Source organism: Nannospalax galili, unplaced genomic scaffold (assembly GCF_000622305.1).
Source record: "Nannospalax galili isolate Female #2095 unplaced genomic scaffold, S.galili_v1.0 scaffold234, whole genome shotgun sequence".
Lineage (NCBI taxonomy): Eukaryota > Metazoa > Chordata > Mammalia > Rodentia > Spalacidae > Nannospalax > Nannospalax galili.
This window is the reverse complement of record NW_008335054.1, coordinates 3,358,653-3,380,407: the sequence shown is the minus strand read 5'-3', so window position 1 is coordinate 3,380,407 and position 21,755 is coordinate 3,358,653. Positions and strand designations below refer to the sequence as shown.

At 41.9% G+C, this 21,755-nt stretch overlaps 1 protein-coding gene across 10 annotated transcripts in view; it reads left to right on the top strand.

Moving 5' to 3' along the window:
* Ezh2 (enhancer of zeste 2 polycomb repressive complex 2 subunit) overlaps window positions 1-21,755 on the top strand; it is a 74,176-nt gene that overhangs the window by 22,494 nt on the left and 29,927 nt on the right. For 6 of the 10 annotated variants that reach the window (XR_003848969.1, XM_008829750.2, XM_017797313.2 and 3 more), the window contains exon 4: window positions 10,679-10,795. The exons of 2 other annotated variants lie outside the window; for them this stretch is intronic. Coding sequence is in view for 7 of the 8 variants with exons in the window: in XM_008829750.2 (XP_008827972.2) it covers window positions 10,679-10,795 (117 nt within the window). In the remaining variant the exon portion in view is untranslated. Of the gene's footprint in view, window positions 1-6,391; window positions 6,571-10,678; window positions 10,796-21,755 lie in introns of all 10 variants that reach the window. 2 more of the 10 variants (XM_029561928.1, XM_029561931.1) reach the window with 1 other exon arrangement.

Here is a 21,755-nt window from a genome sequence, read left to right as displayed (position 1 = left end):
TTCTTTCTTTCTTTCTTTCTTTCTTTCTTTCTTTCTTTCTTTCTTTCTTTCTTTCTTTCTTTCTTTTCTTTCTTTCTTGTCTTTTTGAGACAGGATCTCCCTCCAGGCTGGCTTTGAATGCACAGAGATCTGCCTGCTTTTGCCTCCCCAGTGCTGGGATTAAAAGTGTGCACCACCACACCCAGCCCAAGAGTTAATTTAAAAAAAATCATTTTGTATAATTAATAAACCAAAAGAAGTTGCTTTTAATTTACAGTTTTCTGTATCATTAATTTAATTATTCTTTTTACAGTTTCACACACAGACACACACATATATATTATAATGTACTTTGATCATATCCTCCCTAGAAAATTCTGAAATTTAGTTTGTGGCATTCTTTTTTTGTTTTTGAGACAGGGTTTCCCTGTGCCCCCCGCCTGCCTGGAACTGGGTATGTGGACCAGGTTGGCCTCAATCTCACAGAAATCCATCTGTAAATCTGTCTGTGTCTACCTCTAGAGTGCTGGGATTAAAGATAAGCACCATCATGCTCAGTCTAGTTTGTGTTTTTGAAATTATTAATTTATGATTGCAGAGATATTCTCTCTTCCTCAAATCTAAAGCCAAATTCTGACAACTATTTAAATAAAACAAACCCAAATCAAAGAAAGGTTTGTCTGGTCTGCATGTTAAAACTATTATTTTCTATAGAAATTAGAAAATTTTATTAGACCTAATGCACTAAATAAAAAATGCAATGAAAATTTGAAAAACATGTTAAATTAACTGCTTAGGATTCTGTTTTATAGATTTTATTTTTAGAATATTTTAATAATTTTATGTGTATGAGTGTTTTGCCTACAGTATGTTAAGTATACCACAGGTGTGCAGTGCCCTCAGAGACCAGAAGGGTGTGTCACATCCTCTGGAACTGGAGGATGAACATCAAGTGTTCTTAACTGCTGGGCCATCTCTCCAGCCCCAGATTTTATTTATTTATTTATTTATTATTTATTTATTTATTTATTTATTTTTTTATTTTTTTTGGAGCTGAGGACCGAACCCAGGGCCTTGCGCTTGCTAGGCAAGCACTCTACCACTGAGCTAAATCCCCAACTCCCAGATTTTATTTTTTTAAAAAATTGTGTAACATTTTGGGGGGCTGGGTTATGGGAGATTTTACATACTGAACCATCTCTTGGGCCCAGCAGTCTTTTCTCCTTCCTCAGTCTCAGCCCTCTGGCCTCACTGTCTCCTCTTCCACTCCCCTGCTGTCTATTGTCTAGCTGCCTCTTTAGTGGTCAGACAGCTGCTGCTTTGCTCCTTCACAGCTCAACCTGTTGACTGCTCAGTTGTCCCAGCCACTGCTGCTTCATTGCTTCTGCCATCTGCGTCTGCTCTCTCTGCCACTCCTTTCTCTGTGTTACCAGCTTAGCCTGCACTACTGAAACTAGATGAGAAAAGACCATTTGAGATAAGCCTTTCCTAATATTGGGGTATCAGGGAAAACACAGGAGTCTCCCATCTGACTTACTGAGGCTGTGTAGTCTGCTTACAAAGCTGAAGAAAGAGTGTTTGGATCATCAGGCTCAGGCATTTGCTTTGGACCAATCACAGCCTTGCCTCTTAGCAACAATCACAGTCATTGAGGCTTGTGTTTTACACCAATTACAGTCTTTTTAAAAATAAATAATAGTTTTTATTGAGCTTTTGTACATTTCATACAACAGTCCTTAATGAAATTTAGACCTCCTCCCCCATCCAAGACCCCCCTCCCCCACCAGACCTCATGTATTCCGCCATACATGTTACATCTCATCTGGTCAAGCATTTGTACCCAGATGTCCTTCGGTACAAATTCATCCACTGGAGTCTAGTCAACCTATCTAGAGATATTAAGGAAGGTGTACTCTCTTACCCAGCAGTAATCAGTCTCCCAACAGTTCCCAGGCCAGGGCTAGGCCGCTGCCAATTTCCCTCCCTCCACTCTGGGCCCTTGTCTGATTGAGATGTTATGGGTTTTGTGCTTGATGCCACCATTGCCACAAGTTAACATAAGCAAGCTTTCAGGAACCGGACAGCTTCTGTTTTCCTATGTTTATGGACCAACCCTGGCTCTTACAATCTTTCTGTCCCCTCTTCCGAAATGATCCCTGAGCTATGGGTGGGTGAGGTTTAATATAGAAGTCCTAGCCAAGGACACACACTCTGCAGTCTCTTATTCTTAGCGAGTTGTGGCCTTCTGTGTGCATTGCACTCTGTTGTATAACCAATTGCCATCTTGTCTTTAGGCACCAGTTGAAGCATTCCCTTGGCTAGATGATCAAAGGGGGGATGTGTTCCCTTTCTGGCCTAGGTGGAAATGGTTGTAGCATCATCTGGAGTTCATCCAAGCTTGTGATGGTAAAACATCTGCTACAAGCTATCTCAAACAGCCCTGGATAAGGCTCTTCTATCAGGGGCCAGGCAGTCAGCTGAGATCATCCTGTAGTTATTTCAAGGTGTCCAAGGAATAAACCAGACAGCTGGTGCTGGTATAAGATAATTCACTAGTTTTTTGACTCAGTCCTTTTTGCTTAAGGCAGTCAGGGCGGTAAAGGATTGCTCAATTAGCTGCCAATTAGGGAGTCAAATGGCCTCATTCCCAACTGCTTTTTACAGGAAAGTGAACATGAGTGCTTACAATAAGAACTTATTAACACTAATACTGATTAAAAAACAACACTATTTTTAAATTAATTTAGTGCTTGTCCTGTGTGTGTTGTCCCCCCCACCGTGTGTAGGGTGTGTGTGTGTGGTGTGTGCATGTGTGTGCACGCACCTGAAAACTTGAGGGAGGGGCTGGAAAGGTGACTCAGTGATTAAGAGTACTGATTGTTCTTGCAGAGGACCTGGGTTTGGGTCACAGGCTAACAACTGTTTGTAACTCCATTTCCAGGGGATATGACACCCTCTTTCGACCTCAGAGGGCATTGCTTGACACAGGTGCTCTTATATACATGCAGGCAGTATACTCATACACACACACAACACACACACACACACACACACACACACACACACAACACACGCACACACACATTAAATAAAGAAAACTTGAGGGAGTTGGCTCTCTCTTTCTGCCATGTAGGTTCCAGGGATGGAACTCAGGTTCAGACTTGGATGCAAGTGCCTTTATGCACTGTATCATCTCACTGGCCCACTGAGTTTAACAGATCTTTTTTCAGTGCTTGCCACCTACTTAATGGCCCAGAGAGGAAAGGATACCTGTGCTTTGTCTCACTTTCACCAACTCTTTATGGAAATATCTGTTTACCTATATTCTCAACAGTGTATTATTAGTCTTTTAATCTTTGTTAATCTAATAAAGATTGTGTGCTAGTTGGTTCCATTTTACCTTCATTCAATAAAGTTGAGTATCATTTGTTTCTATTTGTTTTGCATTTGGGTATTTTAGTATTAGACATTTTTAAGGTAGGTTGGGCTTTTCTTAGGACTTTGGAAATGCTAGGTGTTTTTTTGTAGACAGAGTCTCACTGTGTAGCCTTGGCTGGCCTGGAACTGCCTATGTAGACCAGGCTGGCCTTGAACTCACAAAGATCTGCTTGTTTGTCTCCTGAGTGCTGGGATTAAAGGCTTGTGTTACCATGCCCAGCCTTGACACACTAGTTTTTTATGCCTCATGTATTACACATTTTTCCATTTGGATATTATCTGTGGTGTATTTAGTTATACTTAAAAAATTTCGATGCTTGTTTTTATTAAAATTTTTTTGGTTACTTCTATGTGTATGAATGTTTTGTCTGCATGTATTTAAGTGCACCCATGTGTGCAGTGCCCTTGGAGGCTAGAAAAGGGTGTCTGATTCCATGGAATCAGAGTTAGGAATGGTTGTTAGCTGCCACGTGTGTGCTGGGAACTGAACCTGGGTCCTCTGTAAGAGCAACCAGTGCCCTTAACCATTGAGCCATCTGTCCAGCCCTGATGTTTGTTTTTCTTAAGGGCTTGGAAAGTCTTCACTTGGGAGCTGGAAAGATGGCTCAGTGATTAAGAGCACTGGCTGGCTGTTCTTGCAGAGAACTGGAGTTTGATTCCCAGCACCCATATGGCAGCTAACAGCTATCCCTAACTCTAGTTCCAGGGAATCAGGCAACCTCTTCTGGCCTCCACGGGCACTGCAACATGAGTGCACTTATCAACATGCAGGCAATACATGTATACACATAAAATAAAATTTGAAAAAGTCTTCACTTGAAAATTATAAATTACCTGTTTTCTTTTAGTTTTCTGTTTCCGGTTTTGCATCCTACAGTGAACTCATTAGGAATTTCCATGGCATAAAGAGTGGGTGGGAGGTGTACCTGTTTGCTTCACTGCCCTGAATGCCTAGTCATTGATGAAATTGGAAGATGCAACCTGCACTACAAGCAGAGCCCAGACCAACAAAGAGACAATCTCATATGTTGGTTTTTAGTGGAGCCTCTGTTCTTTGTTTCAGTTGGGCTTTGAAGTAAGTTTGCTGCCACAGCTTGTGGGTGCCATGAATGCATATGATACTCCTGTTTGGTTTTTTAGTTTTTGTTTCCTTTTTTCCTTTCAGTAATATTAATGGTTTAATTTTCTGTCCAGATGACTATTATTATTATTATTATTATTATTATTATTATTTTGGTCTTTTTGAGGCAGGGTTTTCCTGTAGCCTTAGCTGACCTGGAACTTTTCTAAGTAGATCAGGTTGGCCTTGAACTCACAGATATCCACCTAACTCTGCCTCCTGAGTGCTAGAGTCAAAGGCGTGCACCCCCTATCTGGCTCAGAGGACCATTGTTGAATTACATTCTTGAGGTGGCATGTAATGGCTGAACATTACAATGCAGTTACTTGCTTTGGTCTCTTCCTCCTCTGAGTGTTTTAATTTTTTGTTTTGTTTTTGAGACAGGGTCTCATACGCCTAGGCTGACCTTGAACTCCTTATTCTCCTTCCTTTAACTGAAGTGCAATACAGGCCTGTACTTTTTGACTGTTTTAGAGTGTTTGGAGTGTTTTGTAGTTTGTCTCTTATGAGTATGCCATTTCTGATCTCCAGTATTTTAGCAAAACTGGTTTTCAGCAGAGTAGCAGATATTGGGAGTATGTTTTATCTTCATAGCTCCAGCCAAATAGACTGTTCTGGATTTTAACCTGGGATTAGATTTGCATGTTTATGATCCCCTTCATTCAGGGCAGGCTTCCAAAGCAAGGAAGAGTGTTAAGGGTCTAAACTTTTCGAAAGGCTGCCTATATTCCAGCACTCCAGAGGCAGAGGCAGGAGGATTGCTGCAAGTTTGAGGTCAGCCTAGTCTGATAAAGAGTTTCATGCCAACAAGGGTGACATAGAGAGACCGTGTCTCAAAACCAAACCAAACCAAACAAACAAGAACCAATAAGTAAACAGAAATCCTGAAATGCTGTGTATATTCCCAGTAGGAAGAATTGTAAGAGCTGACAAAAGATAAAAAGGAAATTAGAGGTAAATAGCCTTGTGTTATAGGTGGCCGTTTTCCCCCCAATCTGTAATGGCTCTATAACAAGTATTTAATGGCAAAAGTGGAAATAAGTTAAAATCTGGAATGACCTACTGTTGGTCACCCTAACATCCTTGGTTAGTTACTTTCATTAAATACCTGCATCAAGACATTATTAGGCCCAGTCCCATTTTTATTTCTGCCCCTCTGTCAGAGACAGTCGCTTTTCTCAATAATGTCTCCTTCATTCACCTTTTGCCTTTTAAAACTGGTTATGAAAATCACTTCTGTTATTAAACTGCTTTGTACAAGTGGTGCTCATTCCAAGTTTTTAAAAAATTACTTTTTCACCTAAAAGTAGTCTGAATTTAAATTATGTACATTGTCTTCACCAGAGGGGCTAGGTAATTTAAAAGTTGTTTTATCTCTTCTTTCCTTAAATACTGAAGGAAAACATAAGGAGGTTTCAGAAGTCACCCTCAACTTTTCTCTAGAGTTGATGGTATCTGATGTTTCCTTCCTTACGTTCTCTCCTGGGGTGATGGCCTTGCTACACCTTCATTGTTTTCACATGAAAAAATTAAAGGTTGTTAGAAAACATCAACAGTTTATTGTGTCTCAGCATAAACTAAATGAACAGAGTATCCAAGAATATTTTTTATCCTGACTAGCTGATAGTATAGTTCCTCCTATTTTGTGGAAGCTGGACTTTAGCTCCTCTCATGCTAAACATTATTCAGAGGCAGGATGGCTGTATCTGTTACTCTTTGGGATGCTCTGCCTAAAATTGGGAGTAATATCTACCTCATAAGGTAGTTGTGAATTTTAAAATTAACTTTGGTAAAGTTTCTAGCACAGTGCTTGGCACATAGTAGGGTGTGTTAATTTCTTTCCCTTCCCTGCAGGCCACTCACCTGCTCTTCCCTCTACGATTTTCCATAACACAGTTTTTACTTGGAACCAGCCTTCTGCCAAGAGTCTCAGTTTGGTTGTGTACTCCTACAACTACTATTTTTGGCTTGACTCCCCTCTCCAGCTCACAGTGGTCCAGCCACACAGTCGCCTATTGTACCAGCTGGTTGATGTAAGTCTATCCATCCTCAGAGGAACCTTGTTACTTACCAGTAAGCCAGTTTCTCTGAAAATGTGTCATCCCTGATAACTAATTTTTCCTTTCTTTACCATTGTGGATGAATTATCTGTAAAAATTTCCTGTGTGATCCTGAAATTGAAACTAGAATTAGAAATTTTAAATTGCTAAGGTAGGTCTCCCGGAGACTTCCTGTGTCCAGGACACATGATGGATCAGGTAAAAATGCTATGGAGACCCATGAAATCAAAATGCTTTGCACTGCTCTGAGTGATATGAGACTTAAATGTGTAAAGTGTCAAGGATGATACATTTTCAAAGAAAGTAAAGTTTGCTGGTAAGTAACTGGGAGTTTTGAGTAATTTTTCTATAAGTCAACAAATAGAAATTCCCAAACTTGTTTTTACCAGCAAATGCTGCTGCAGTTCAGTATTATTTCATAAATGAGAGAGATATGGTTACTAGTATGGTTAATGGCTAACTGGGGTAAGATCCCAAGGCACTGCAGAGCTAATAAGAGAGGGCAGAATATCACTTTCAAGAGTGGTGTTCTCCGAGCTTTAAAGGAACTGAACTCTCCCCTCTGTTAGGGATAATCAGCAAATACAGTCTGTTGATTCCACAAACATTTTTTGAGTGCCTACTATTTTTTGAGATACTGCTGAGGATTGTTTTGAGGTAAAGAGGTAAAAACCATAGTTGCCTCAGCTGCTTTTTATCTATAGAGAAGCTCATGTTTCTCTTGATGACCTGTGAATGTCTCAGAATTGAAGTGATGGGCACCTCGAATGTGCCAGATGTATGAGATTTATATGCCAGAGGTGTGGGATTGGAGGTGGTACTTTGTGCTACAGCTCATGCCTTCCTATATTCTATGCTTCTGTGAGTTCTTTCTGTTCATGAGAAAACTTCTCAGCTTTCATTTCTTATACTCAGAGTTTTCTACAAAGCCAGTGTCTCCCTTGTCTAGTGGTTGAAAGGAATATTTGAATGGCTAACTTTGTATGTGACCTTGGATCCAGATGTTAAAACAGGTAAGTAAGAGTTGGAGATGCAGCCTGTTCCCTCTAAGCTCTCAAGTCAGTTTCTGTGCAGAATTAAAGCCCCAGAATGAATTTATGATCACCAAATAGCACATAAGAGTCAATAGCTATTTTTTTTAATGAAAATTGTTTTGTATTTAAGATTACTGGAGAGTATATAATGCTTTATTGCATAATTATAATCACCTTTGATCCCTAAATTTACCTCGTTAAGATGAAGGAAGGAGGGAAAGAAGGAAAGATGTGTTAGAAATAGGAAGATTCTTCTGTAATGTTGGGTGTCTATTTTGCACAGCAGATACTGTAAGGCTATGGTCATGAGTTTTTGCCCCCTGTGAGCTTCTAAAAGGCAAGACATACAGCACAGGAAATTAGTTAAGCTCTTGGATGCTGCAGTTAGACTTAGGCTTGAATCCTTTTTTTTAAAATCTTTTATTTATTATTTTTACATTTATGTGTGTATTGCCTGCATGTATGTAGTACACCTGTGTCATGCAATGACCGCAGAGGATGGAAGAGGTTGTCGGATCCCCTGGAATTGGAGTTGCAGACAGTTGTTAGCCACCATGTGGGTGCTGGGATTCGAACCTGGGTCTTCTGCAAGAACAGCCAGTGTTCTTAACCACTGAGCCATCTCTCTAGCCCTGAATCCTTCTTTCTAAATTTACTTTCTGACTAGGGAGATTTAACTTTTGGACCATGTCTTATTTGTGGAATTGTGATGCTAAATTGTATCATAAGGTCATAATGAGTATTTATGATCATGTATGTAAGCACTTAGCACAGTGCCTGGAACATAGTATATGCTTAATAAATGTTAATTGCTGTTATTACTGGGTTATTGAATGGAGGGATGAAGGGTTGTATATGAAGCCAAACAGCAGAAAAGAATACACTAATACACTATTCATCCCTTATTTACTTGAGCTATGAGCTTTTTAGTTTTTTTTTCTTTTTTGGTCCTTTTGAGACAGGGTCTCCTGTAGCCTGAGCTGTCTTGGAACTCACTATGTAGACCAGGCTGGCCTTGAACTCACAGAGATCCGCATGCCTCTGCCTCCTGAGTGCTGAAAAGCAAGGTGTGTACCACCATGCCCGGCAGTATTGTTATTTTTAACCTTTTCCTTTTTGAAAAGCAGATTAGTGGACATCACTGTCAGCTTTTTGGAACTACTCTATCCTTCAGCCTCTACTTTTTTAGAGGAAGAGATTATTTTTGTGTGGCAATATAAACACTGTGATGGTTGTCAGATTATCCCACCAGCCTGATAATAGTGCTGAGGGCCCATGTGGAATATGCTAAAGAATTCTACTCTGATCTCACCAGTCCTGGTCCTGCTAATTTTTTGTTTTAAATTATAGTCTTGGTAGCTCCATCTGGCTAGAACTTGCTTTGTAGACCAGGCTAACCTCCTTCTCACAGGGATTTGCCTGCCTCTGCCTCCTGAGTGCTGGGATTAGGGGTGTGTACTACTGTGCATGGCTCTAGTCCTGCAAATTTAAAGATGCCTTAAATAGAAATTAAACATTGATAATACATACATATATTACTGATACGATTTCATTTTGTTGTTCTTTCTGCTTGGCCTTTTAAAATTATAAATCAGTACACACCTGGGGTATCAAGCTGTAGAGGCTTGATATTTAAGACTAGCACTAACTCTAAGAAAAACTGGATTCTCTACCAGGATGGAAAGTAATGTGATTGTTAGGGCACAGGTTTATACCATATTTTATAGAATCAAAGATGCAAGAATGTTAACATTTAAACTGATAAATTTCTTATAATCACTGTTAAACAAGCATGACATCATAGTTAATTTGGCACTTTTTCTCCTCTGTGACAGAAGAAATGGTGTATCATGAAATCAGTACCATAGATTATATGAACTGTGGCATTTTAAGGGACCAAGAAGACTTAAGCATTATCGAGATGTGGTATTATGGCAGTGCATAGTGGGAAGAGCAGTTTTACCAGAGTCAAGCTTTTGGTATTTAAGTTACAGCTCTATGTAATGTTGGGCAAAACTGCTCGTCCTTTCTTTACCTTAATTTTCTTACCTGCAAAATGGGGATTAAGAATAGCACCTATCTTACAATATTGTAATGAGAACCGTGATAAGACATTTACTGTGTTTAAAGTAGTGCCTAACATGAAACTGAGAGATGACAGTTTCACAGAATTGATTTAAATATATTTTCTTTAAATTGAAACCCAAATCTATTAATTTTTATTTTATGTATATGAGTATTATGTCTGCATGTATGTAAGTGCACCATATGTGTGCAGTAAACTGGAGTTACGGATGGTTGTTAGCTGCCATGTGGGTGCAGGGAACTGAACCTAGGTCCTTTTCCAGAGCAGCCAGTGCTCCTAACTGCTGAGCCATCTCTTTTGCCCCAAATCTATTACTCTCAATATTTGTGTTATTTGATAATATCAAAAAATGACCTTTTTTAAAAAAGGAAGATAAAGGGTGAGAAAGGTTACGTAGACATGTTGCCCGCCTGTGATGTTGTCAGTCCCAATACCTTTTAGTCTGAGGCAGGAAGATTGTGAATTTAAGGACAGCCTAGGCTATATCATGAGACTCTGTCTCAAAAAACAGAAGATAGAACAAATGAACCAAAAAGGAAGAAAAAAAAAAAAGATTTATGTAACCAATATTCTTAATCTTGCGATTTAAGTGCATACTTGATATATATATATATATATTGTTATTATTCTGTGTGTTTGCGAGGTTGGAATTGAAACCTAAGCTCTTCAGTGTATAGAAAAAATATGAAGCAGTTGATAAGATTCCAGAGGCTAATATGACATTGAATGTAGATTTTGATTCTTACTGCTTATGGTAAGTATGAGAAAAGCTGGAGGGATTTAAAAACTTGCAAAATCTGGAGAATTTTGTTAGGATCCTTTTTGGTTTTTATGTCCTAGATAAAGAAATTTTCTATTGAAAATTATTTGTATGTAGCATCTCTTTATTGTATGATGGCCATAGCTTAGACTTATCTTTTATTCTTAAGGGAAAGTTTTATATATTTATTTTCTGTTTTAGTGTTCGGTGACCAGTGACTTGGATTTTCCAACACAAGTCATCCCATTAAAGACCCTGAATGCAGTTGCTTCAGTACCCATAATGTATTCTTGGTCTCCCTTACAGCAGAATTTTATGGTATGTAAGTAATGTAGCTTTTGCTTATTTGATAACTTATTTTAAATAAGGAAATGTGATAATTTTCTTGTCATGCTGAGTCAAGATAATATAATTTTAAAAACTAAATGATAGCATTTTGAGTGATTTTTTTTTTTTTTTATTAATCAAGTTTTTTTTTTAAAGCTTTTACCATAATGTTCTTTACCTCCATTCTCCATAAGAAAAGTGGTATTAAACACATTTAAAAGATGAAGCTTGCTGGGCGTGGTGGTGCATGCCTGTAGTCCCAGCACTCGGGAGGCAGAGGCAGGTGGATCTCTGTGAGTTCAAGGCCAGCCTGGTCTACATAGTGAGTTTCAGGCCAGGTGGGGCTATAGGGAGACCCTATCTCAAAAAAGGAAAAAAAAAAAATGAAGCTTATAGTTCTTCCTGTAAGGATGGTCAGTGTTCTATAATCTTTGCTTGACTTTTCATTTTTAATTGAGAGCCTGTTATTTAAAACAGTTTTAAGCAAGAGGTTAACAAGTGATAATGTATGCTAGGAAATAACTCTCAAGATTTATAAAGTACAATCTAAAACATGTTTCTACAAATAACACTGGTCCACTAGCTTTGGCAATAAAATGCTAGTATTTAATTCTATATAGAAATAAAACGAAGGAAGGTAAAACAAAAGGTATTGAAGTGTGCATTCTTGGCTTATATTGTTAAATAAAAATACTTTGGGGTTGGGAAGATGACTTAGTTGGCAAAGTACTTTTTATGCATGCATTAGGACCTGAGTTCAATACCTAGAACCTGCTTTAGAAAGCAGGCATGGTGAATTGCAATATCGCCACTGGGAAGGAGGGGACAAGTTTCTTGGGGCTCCTTGGCTGGCCAGCCAGCTTAGCCTAATCAGTGAGCTCCAGGTCAAAATAACCCAAGATTGATAGCTCCTGAGTAACAACACTTGAGGTTGACTGTTGGTCTCTACACACCACACCACACACACCATGCGTGCGCATGTGCACACCTGCACACAAAATTGTATTTTTATTCATTTGATATATACAATAAAACACTGAGGGAATTTCTTGGTGAAGTTAGAGAATTGCTTCACAGAACTGCTTACCAAAGTTTTTGTTTGTGTTAAAGACGGGATCTCCTTGTAGCCCCAACCAGCCTGGAACTTGCTATGTAGACTAGGCTGGCCCAGTGAGATCAGATACTCAGTGACCAGATAGGTCTGCTTCTTCCAATTGCTGGGGTTTAAGGTGTGCACCACCATGCCTGACTGGGTTGTTTTTTTTAGTAGGCTAGTATTTAAGTATAAAGATACTTGCAGTATATTTAGTGACTTGCCTTGTATTTCTTACAGTGGAGATTAAAGGCAACCTTCAGTTACTCTTCTGAAGCTGAATATATTTGTACACTTAAGCCTTTCTTAAACAATACTAAGTCTGAGAATCATATTACAACACCTTAATGGAAGCTTCATGTTTTCAGACTGAAATTCTGAAAGAACGTGATGTTTAAAGTTGTCAGTAGTTTGAATCGTCTTTTACTGGTCACTGAACAAAGCAAATTAAGTAGCAATCTATTAATGTCTAGGGTACATTTTGGGAAGTAACAGGTGACTACCGTTGAAGACAAAATAGCCAGATATCATTTAATTTGGCTTATATCCAAAGAGATAAATTCACTTAGTTTAGATGGGATTAGTGCATGCAAAATGAAATGAAACTGACATATGTACGCATGTTTGAATCTGAATAGATGAATGCGTTAAGGTCTGAATTTTCATTTTATAACTTCTCTTTTTGTCTCAGTTTTCCTTTTCCTTCTTTGAACTACTGATAAATTCAAAATTTGTTCTCTAGTGATTTATTCTTACTAGTTTTAGTGATTATTTGAACACTTTTCCTATTTCTTGGCTACCTGATGGTCACGTGTGTTTCATGGTCTTTCCCAGCATGTTTGTTCTTGTTGACTGGGGTCAGTTTGACCTATGCTATAGGATCTTATACATGAAATAATCATTGTGTCCTCTTATCAGTCTTACCTAGTCTGTTCAGTTTTTCAGAATTAACTTTCTAAAATGCAATTTTTAAGCAATACCTGGTTCAAAGTCCTCTTAATACAGACCTACCCTCAATCAGTTTTTTTAATACGTGCTTTTGAACCATCTAGTCTTCATTGAAAGTTACTGTTATTTTTATGGTTTTTGAAACTTCCCTTCCTCTATGAATGTCAGCTTTTTGTCCTTTGTGTTCTTAAGATTCATTCTCCTTCAACTTAACTTTGATTGCCCCTTTCTTTTAAACTTTGATGTAGACTTACCCATCTTTTTATTGGTAGCATAATCAACTTTGATATATACCTTGTGTTGATAATACATCAAAGCATTGAAATATTTTCTGTTGCTGTAGAATATTCTGATTTTGTAAGTATAAATCCTTTTTGGCATAAACTTTAAAGGAGCATTGATACTCTGATTCACATCTCTAGAGGTTTATTGTATTGAATGATTATTATTTTTTGTTTTTAAATTTTTTATGTGTATGAGTGTATTGCCTACATGTATGTAAGTGCATACATGTAGTGCAATGCCCATGGTAGTCAGAGGAAAGCATCACATACCCTGGAACTGGAGTTATGGATGGTTGTTAGCAGTCATGTGGGTGCTGGGAACCAACTGTGGTCCTTTGCCAGAGCAGCCAATGCTCTTTACTTTTTTTTTAATTCAGCGCCCTCATTATCCCCACCCTCCCCCCAATAACACCCACCTTCCACCATTCTCCCTCTTCTGACTCCCCCCACACACACCATGGCCCCCTTGCATGTCCCTCCCTCCTCTCTTCCCTGTCCCTGTTCGGGGCCCGAGGAGTTCCCCAAATTGACCACTCAGATACTGAGTCTCAGTAAACAGAACCGCTTTATTGAGGCCAACCGTCTGGGGATACAGACAGTCTCCGGAGCTGTAGTGTAACCCCGAGCAGTGAAAACGCAGGGGTTTTAAGCAGAAAACCCACAAAAACCACAAAGCAGGGGATATCCACAGACACTATACACAGAATAACCAGGAAAGGATTGGAACAATTTAGGGCTGATTTCCAGAGACTTTACCTATATAACCATTGGCTGTCTTACCCGGGGCAGAACGTTCTTTCTCTTCTGCCCCAGATTATTCCCATAGAGACCATACACATATGTATCAAGTATACTGTCATTGGCTAGCTCACCTGGGGCAGAACGTTCTATCTCTTCTGCCCCAGACTATTTCCATAGACATCATAAACAGATACCAGGCAAAGGTTTGAACAATGGAGGGGATTTCCAGAGTCAGGTGGAGGGCAGCTTTTTCTCAGAGGCCGGAGAGAGGGTCTGAGGGGCATTCTCTTTCATTTCCCCCTTTAGTTTTTGGAAATTCTTGAATCAAACCATTGATTCATATGTAGTGTCTAGGGGATTATAATGGGCCCTCATAACCATCAGTTGTACAGCAGAGACCCTTTATTTAACAAACTCAACTAGAGTATTTAGGATACAGGGTCCAAAGATTAACAATGCTATAAAGATTAAGAGAGGACCAGCTATTGCAGTGATAAGGGTGGTAAGCCAAGGCGAGCAGGAAAATAGAGACTTGAACCAGTTCTGGGAACCTTTTCTAAGTTCTCGTTCTAGGAGACTGCTTTACCTGTGCCAGGGTGTCCTTAATCACACCTGAATGGTTGGCATATAAACAACATGTTTCTCCTAGAGCCATACAGAGTCCACCCTCAAGAAAAAGTAGGTCTAAGCCCCTTCTATTTTGTAGGACTACTTCAGCTAAATAGGAAGCGGTGGTATGTAATCTCCTGATATCTTTATCAACTTGTTCACTTAAAACTTTTAAGTTTTGGTAGCTTGTGACCCAGGCTCTATTCCGATGGCAGCAGACCCAGCTATCCCTGTCCCCACAAGGAGAGGAGACAAAATGGAGGCTGCCAGAGCTCTTCAAGGCCAAGAGAGACCCATATGATGTCTTCCAGCATTCCCCTCATAGTAATAAACCTGGGGCATAACATGTACTAATACACAAAATTCCTGTCTTCCTATGAAATATTGAGGGTGTAAATAAGGGGTTAGGCCAGAGGAGCAAGCAAACCAAGTGGAGCAGGGGGCAGCAAGCAACTGGGTGTCTCCTGTAGACCAGGTGTTTCCTGGTACTGTATAGGATTGATTACAAATCTCGAGGTAGGGGGAAGTAGTTAAAGGATATTCTTTTGACATAAAGCATAGCCCCTGCCCCTTCAGATCCCCTAGGGTGAAAGTTGTTTTCCAGGGAAATGAAGCAGTGTCGTTCAGGGGCACTATTTTTAATTCTTGTCTTTTTGCAGTGAGAGCAAAACCCATGTAGTAGGGTGGTTGGGGATCCAGGCAGAGCCAGCAGTCTTTGGTCATCTCAGGGCTCATATTATTTAAATATTGGAAGGTAGCCTTCACAGTATTTATGAGGGGCTCGCCTTCTAGAAGGGGAGAAAAATCTTCACCCTCAGAGGCATTGGCCTTCTAGTAGGGACAGTGGTCAGGCTGGGAATCAGTTTAGTCAGGGTTTCTGGAGGAGGGGGTGCTAAATCAGGCTTAAGTTCTGCCAAAGGTCCTATAGGTCAAGGTGGTACGGATTTTGGGAATTTTTGAATTGTAAATAGGGTTCCAGGGTCTCTGCCAGATACATAGGCCCTCAGTCCCCATGTGCGACCTATGTCCCATTTCTGATCCATAGTAAAGACATCCCATTGTTTTAGGGTTATAATAAGAGGGTTATAAGTCTTGGGGACTGTACAAGACCTATTTTTTTCTAATTGAATATTTATGTATAGATCTTGTTGCTTATACCACGTCAGGGCCCATGTTTCACATCCCCAGTATGCACAAAAGTAACTGCCCTCGTCATCACAACTAGTCCCGGTGTTTGCTGGGCATGCATAGAAGGCCGTTCCCAAGGTCTTCTCAGCATGTATGGTGCCGGCTCTGCATCCAGTAGCAAGGAGGGATGTTTGTCCAGATGCTCCTGACATTGCTATTGCTACTGATCCCCCAAATGATCCCCCATAGACACTATGGGCCTCCAGTTTTAGGGAGCCTAGTGTCGGCCATAAGGAACACATGTCAGTTTTAAGTTGGGGAGCAACTGAGGGCTAGGAGGTGTAACTTCCATAATAGTTTTTCCTGTTTGTGTATCCGATAATCTCCAAACGGAAGTCTGGGGTTGGTAAGTTCCCTGGGGGTGAGTTTCAAGGGCTAATAAAAGTAAAATCATAATCACAGTGGGGAAGTGATAGGTGGGTTTTCTTTTACCAAAGTTTTAAGGGGTCTTTTGTATGGGGTTGGACTCTCCATTTTTCTTGGTCAGCTTGGGCAGGCTTGATGTGCGGGTGATGAATCCAGGTGCGCATTCCGTCTACTTTCATGGCCGTGGGAGTCTTAGAATCACAGTGAATGGTCCTTTCCACCGAGGGGCCAGTGTCTCCTTCTGATGGCATCTTATCCAGACAGTGTCTCCAGGTCGGTAAGGATGTGGAGTAGCTGGGGGCAGTTTGTGCACGTGCCAGATTGGGTGGGGGAGTAGAGATGGTCCTGCACTGCCTGTAATGCCCTAATAGACTGGAGGATTTCATGATTAGATATTTCAGCCAACAGTTCTCACTTTAATCTTGGGACTAGGGGAGGGGATCTTCTGAAAAGAATCTCAAAAGGAGTTATTCCCTGAATATAGGGGGAGTTTCTATCCCTGAGGAAGGCAAAAGGGAGGAGAGTCACCCAATCTGCTCCAGATTCTAAGGTTAATTTAGTCAAGGTCTCCTTAAGGGTCCGATTTATCCTCTCTACCTGTCCTGAACTCTGGGGATGGTATGCACAATGTAGTTTCCAATCTATCCCCAGGGCCTTTGCTAAGGTCTGAATTACCTGAGAGATGAACACTGGTTCATTGTCAGATCCTAACACAAGGGGCACACCAAACCTGGGAATGAGTTTATCTAGCAACTTCTTGGCAACTGTGGTTGCCATTTCCTTCTTGGTTGGAAAAGCTTCTACCCATCCTGAAAAAGTGTCTATGAAAACCAGTAAATATTTATATCCAAAATGTCCCGGCTTTACCTCAGTGAAGTCCACCTCCCAGTGGACTCCAGGTGCAGTTCCTCTTTCACATTTTCCTGAGGATTTATCATTTTTCAGGTAGGCATTAGTCATCTGGCATGCCATACATCTGGAGGTGATGTCCTGTATTGTAGCTGTTAAGGAAGGAAACTGGAAGCATCTGGTTAGTAATAACCTGATCTTTTCTTTGCCCATGTGGGTTCCTTCATGGAGTTGTCAAACCAGCATTTCTCCCAGGTGGCAGGGGAGGATGACCTTGTCATCTGCAGTGTGTCTCCATCCCAAGGAGACATATCCATCTGGAATTGTCTGGAAATATTTGTCATCCTCTTTTGTGTATGAAGGCTTTTCAGGTAATGTAGGATCTGGCAGGGCTAGGAGAGCAGGTTCAGACAGGAATTCTGCTAGTTCCTTGGCAACTTGATCTGCCTTTTGGTTTCCTTGGTCCTCGGGTGTGTTGTTCTTTTGGTGTCCTGGGCAATGAATGACTGCCACCCTTTTTGGCATCCATATGACTCTTAATAAATCAGTGATCTCTTGTTTGTTTTTAATAGTCTTTCCTCCTGATGTCAAGAGGCCTCTTTCTTGATAGATGGCTCCATGTACATGAACAGTGGCAAAAGCATATCTACTGTCAGTGTAAATGTTGACAGTCTTACCCTCTCCCAGTCTTAGGGCCTGAATCAAGGCTATTAGTTCAGCCTTTTGAGCAGAGGTTCCTTTGGGCAGGGCTTCCGCCCATAAAACATCCTCCTGGGTGACTACTGCCGCCCTTGCATACCTGACTCCATCTCTGATGTAACTACTCCCGCCTGTGTACATCATCAAGTCAGGGTTCTTCCATGGTATGTCAGTGAGATCAGGTCAGTTTCCCTGGACATGCTGCAGCAATTTAGAACAATCGCGATGCACAGTCATCTCAGATTCAGTCTCAGGGAGCAGGGATGCAGGGTTTAAGGCACTGGTCACTGCATATGTCAGGCGGGGCACGTCTAGCAGGAGACTTGAGCCAGCGATCAGGAGGGGTCCTCAGTACCCCTTCGGTAGCATGGGAGGTAGTCACAATCAGTTGTCCCAAGGTAAGCCTGTCAGCGTCTTTAACCAGAACTGCAGTGGCTGCTATGATCTTTAAAGATCACAGGCTGGCCATCCAGCCACTACTGAGTCTAATTTTTTTGAGAGGTAGGCTACTGGTCTCTTCCAGGGGCCCAAAGTTTGAGCAAGTACGCCCTTTGCTTCACGAAACCGTTTGTCTACATAAAGGTAGAAGGGCCTCAAGACATCAGGCAAGGCTAGGGCTGGTGCAGAAGTGAGGGCCTGTTTTAGGTTGTCAAAGGCCTGTTGTTCTTCCCCCCCAGGAAAATGCTGAGGGTTCCCCCCCCCACCCCTTGTTACCTCATATAGAGGCTTGGCCAGCTCTGTAAAACCAGGTATCCATAGGCGACAATAGCCAGTTGACCCCAGGAATTCTCTGATTTGCCTCTGACTTTGAGGAACAGGGATATCCAGGATGGCCTTTTTCCTTGCAGAGGAGAGCCTGCGTATACCCCTTTCCAATTGAAACCCCAGATATTGTACCTTCTCCTGGCAGATCTGTGCCTTTTTAGCTGACACCTTGTATCCCAGGTGTTGAAGTTCCTTTAACAAGTCTGTTGTAGCCTCTAAGCAAGAGGGGTGATCTGAGGTGGCAAGGAGCAAATCATCTACGTATTGTAGAAGGGAAACTTGGGCATTGGCAGTTTGGAACCCTCGGAGGTCTTCATGTAGGGTCTCATCAAAGATGGTGGGAGAGTTTTTAAACCCTTGTGGAAGCCTTGTCCATGTCAGTTGGCCACTAAACCCTTCTTTAGGATCTTGCCATTCAAAGGCAAAGATAAGTTGACACCCCTTGTCCAAGGGGATACTAAAAAAGGCATCTTTTAAATCCAGGACAGTATAGATTGTCCTGTCGGGTCAGGGAGCTCAGGAGGGTGTAAGGATTTGGCATGGTGGGGTGTATGTCCGTGACTCTCTTATTTACCTCTCTCAGATCTTGCACGGGTCTGTAGTCATTAGTCCCTGGCTTCTTCACGGGGAGTAGAGGAGTGTTCCAAGAAGATTGACAGGGGACTAAGATGCCAGATTCCCGTAGTCTTTTTAAGTGAACCCACATAGAGGCTCGTGCTTCAAAAGATATCGGGTATTGTTGTACCCGAACAGGGCTAGCAGTGGCTTCCAGAGTAACCATCACGGGTGGTTGGTGGGCTACAAACCCTGGGGGATTTCCCTTGGCCCAGACCTGGGGAATCTCTTGCATCAATTTAACAGTTAGGGATAGCAATTGATCCAGAGGGACCCCTTCATGAAGACGGTATTCATCGTCAGCTTGCAGGGTGAGAACAAATCCGGTGGTCTCTACATTGACCTTGTATTTGTCAAAATGGATTGAGGCACCAAGTTTGTTTAGCAAATCTTGGCCCAACAGTGGGTAGGGAGAGTCAGGGATAACCATGAAGGAATGTTGAATCTGCCCTGTACCCAAATTGACAGTTCTCTGAGTAGTCCAAGGATAAGAGCGGCTACCTTCAACTCCTTGAATGTAGCTATATCGCTGTGAGGCCAGTGGGCCACGGGGCTTCTTCAAGACTGAAAAGGTAGCGCCAGTATCAACCAAAAAATCAACAGGCCTCCCTTCCACTTTTAGGGTTAGCTGGGGCTCAGGGAGGGGAGATGAGCCCTGACCCCCTCAGTTATCCAGTTTCAGTACCTTTTGAGTTCCCTTATGATGTCGAGGGCAATCCTGAATCCATTGTCCTATTTCCTTGCAGTAGGCACATTGGTCTTTCTTGAGAGGACCGTTTTTGGGAGGTGGTCCAGTTTGCCAGCTCTGCTTTCCCGGAGAATATTTTCTCAGGGGGTGTTCTCCTCTTAGAGCCAGAGCTCCAGCCAGTTTCTGGTTGTGACGTTCCTCATGTTCCTCCTGGGTTTCACGGTTATTAAAAACCTTTTGGGCTATTTCAGACAATTCAGAAAGACTCTTACTTTCAAAACCATCGAACTTCTGTAACTTTGCGGATATCAGGTGCTGACTGAGTCACAAAGGCTATATTTGTGGCTCATTAGTTCTCTGATGCCTCAGGGTCAATAGGAGTGTAGGCTCTATAAGCTTCCATAAGTCTTTCCAGAAACTGTGCTGGAGCTTCTGTCTGTCCTTGCAAAACCTGACTGACTTTTGACAAATTTATGGGCTTTTTGGCAGCAGCCTGGAGACCCCTCCCATAAGAATCTGGTGATAGGGTTTGAGTGCCTCCTTACCTTCAGAGGTATTGGGGTCCCATCTGGGGCGGCATTGCGGAAAGGCTTCCTCAATCTCTGTTGGATCCTCAGTGAATCGGCCGTTCTCAGATGGCACCCGTTTCCTGGCCTCTGAGAGGATCCATGTACGTTCCTCAGTGGTAAAGAGAGTGAGGAAGAGCTGCTGGACATCATCCCATGTGGGTTGATGGGTAAGGAAAATCATCTCCAACAATCCAATCAAGACTTGTTCCTTTTTCAGAAAACCAGGGGTTTTGCAATTTCCAATTATAAAGATCACTAGTTGAGAAGGGAGCATAAACAAGAAAACTATGGCCAGAGGCATCTGGTGCCGCCATAGCACGGAGGGGAAGGGCAGCAGGAGTCATCTCAGGCCTATAGGGCTGTCCTGAACGTGTGTGTGGAAGGGTGAGGAGCAGAGGGATGGTTGGGGAGGGAAAAGAGGCTGGGGAAGGAGGAGAAGCTGGGGAAGGAGGCGGTGCAGTTGGGGACTGTGAATAAGGAGGAAGATCCAAGAGAGGGTCCTCAGTTGAAGGGAGGAGGACAGAAGGTGGGTGAGACTGGGAGAGAGTCCGTTGAGGACCCAGAGACAAGAGGGAGGGTTTTGAGGTAGAGATAAATAGGGTCTCAACCATTTGGGGGGGATTATCCAAAAGGTAGAAGTAAGCCGTAACATAAGGGACCTGATCAGGATGTCCTGGGCTTCTAAAAATCACGGCCTGAAGAGAAGAAAGCTTGTTAATCTCAAAGGAACTGTTAGCGGGCCATCCTACATCAAAGAATGGCCATTCAAGAGAAGAGAGGGTCCGGAATTTCCCCGTATAAACAGTGTCTCCAGAGATTGCAGCTGCCTTTTGAAAATCTTTAAAATGAGAAAGAATTAAGTCAAGGGGAGTATCTTCAGATGATGGAGTCTGACCCTTGATTGAAAAGAAGAGGATTAATCCATAACAAAGACCAATGAGAACTAGACAAACTGGAAACAAAGACTTGAGACCAGGATGACACAGAACAAAAGTGCTGCACTTTGGGGAATCGCTGCGTGTTCGATGGTCTAGGGTTGATGCCAAGTGCCTGGAGGACACAGACAGTCAACCAACCAGATGGAGGGTCGGGGCGTTCCCCGTCCTCCAGCTCGGAGCGCAATACTGTGTCCAGTTTCTCTCCTTTTGAGCCCCCCAGAAGTCCGGACACTCAGAACAGGAACCAAAATAGACAGTGCAGGAAGAATCAGAATTGAAATCTCCTGGTGCCAGATGGAGGACAGAAAAAGACAGGAAAACAGACTGAGGGTCTTTTGGGGATCCCAGATGAACCCCCAAAATGTTTGGAGTCTGAGGAATTCCCCAAATTGACCACTCATGACCACTCAGTTACTGAGTCTCGGTAAACAGAAGCGCTTTATTGAGGCCAGCCGTCTGGGGACACAGTCTCAGGAGCTGTAGTGTAACCCTGAGCAGTGAAAACGCAGGGATTTTAAACAGAAAACCCACAAAAACCACAAAGCAGGGGATATCCACAGACACTATACACAGAATAACCAGGAAAGGATTGGAACAAT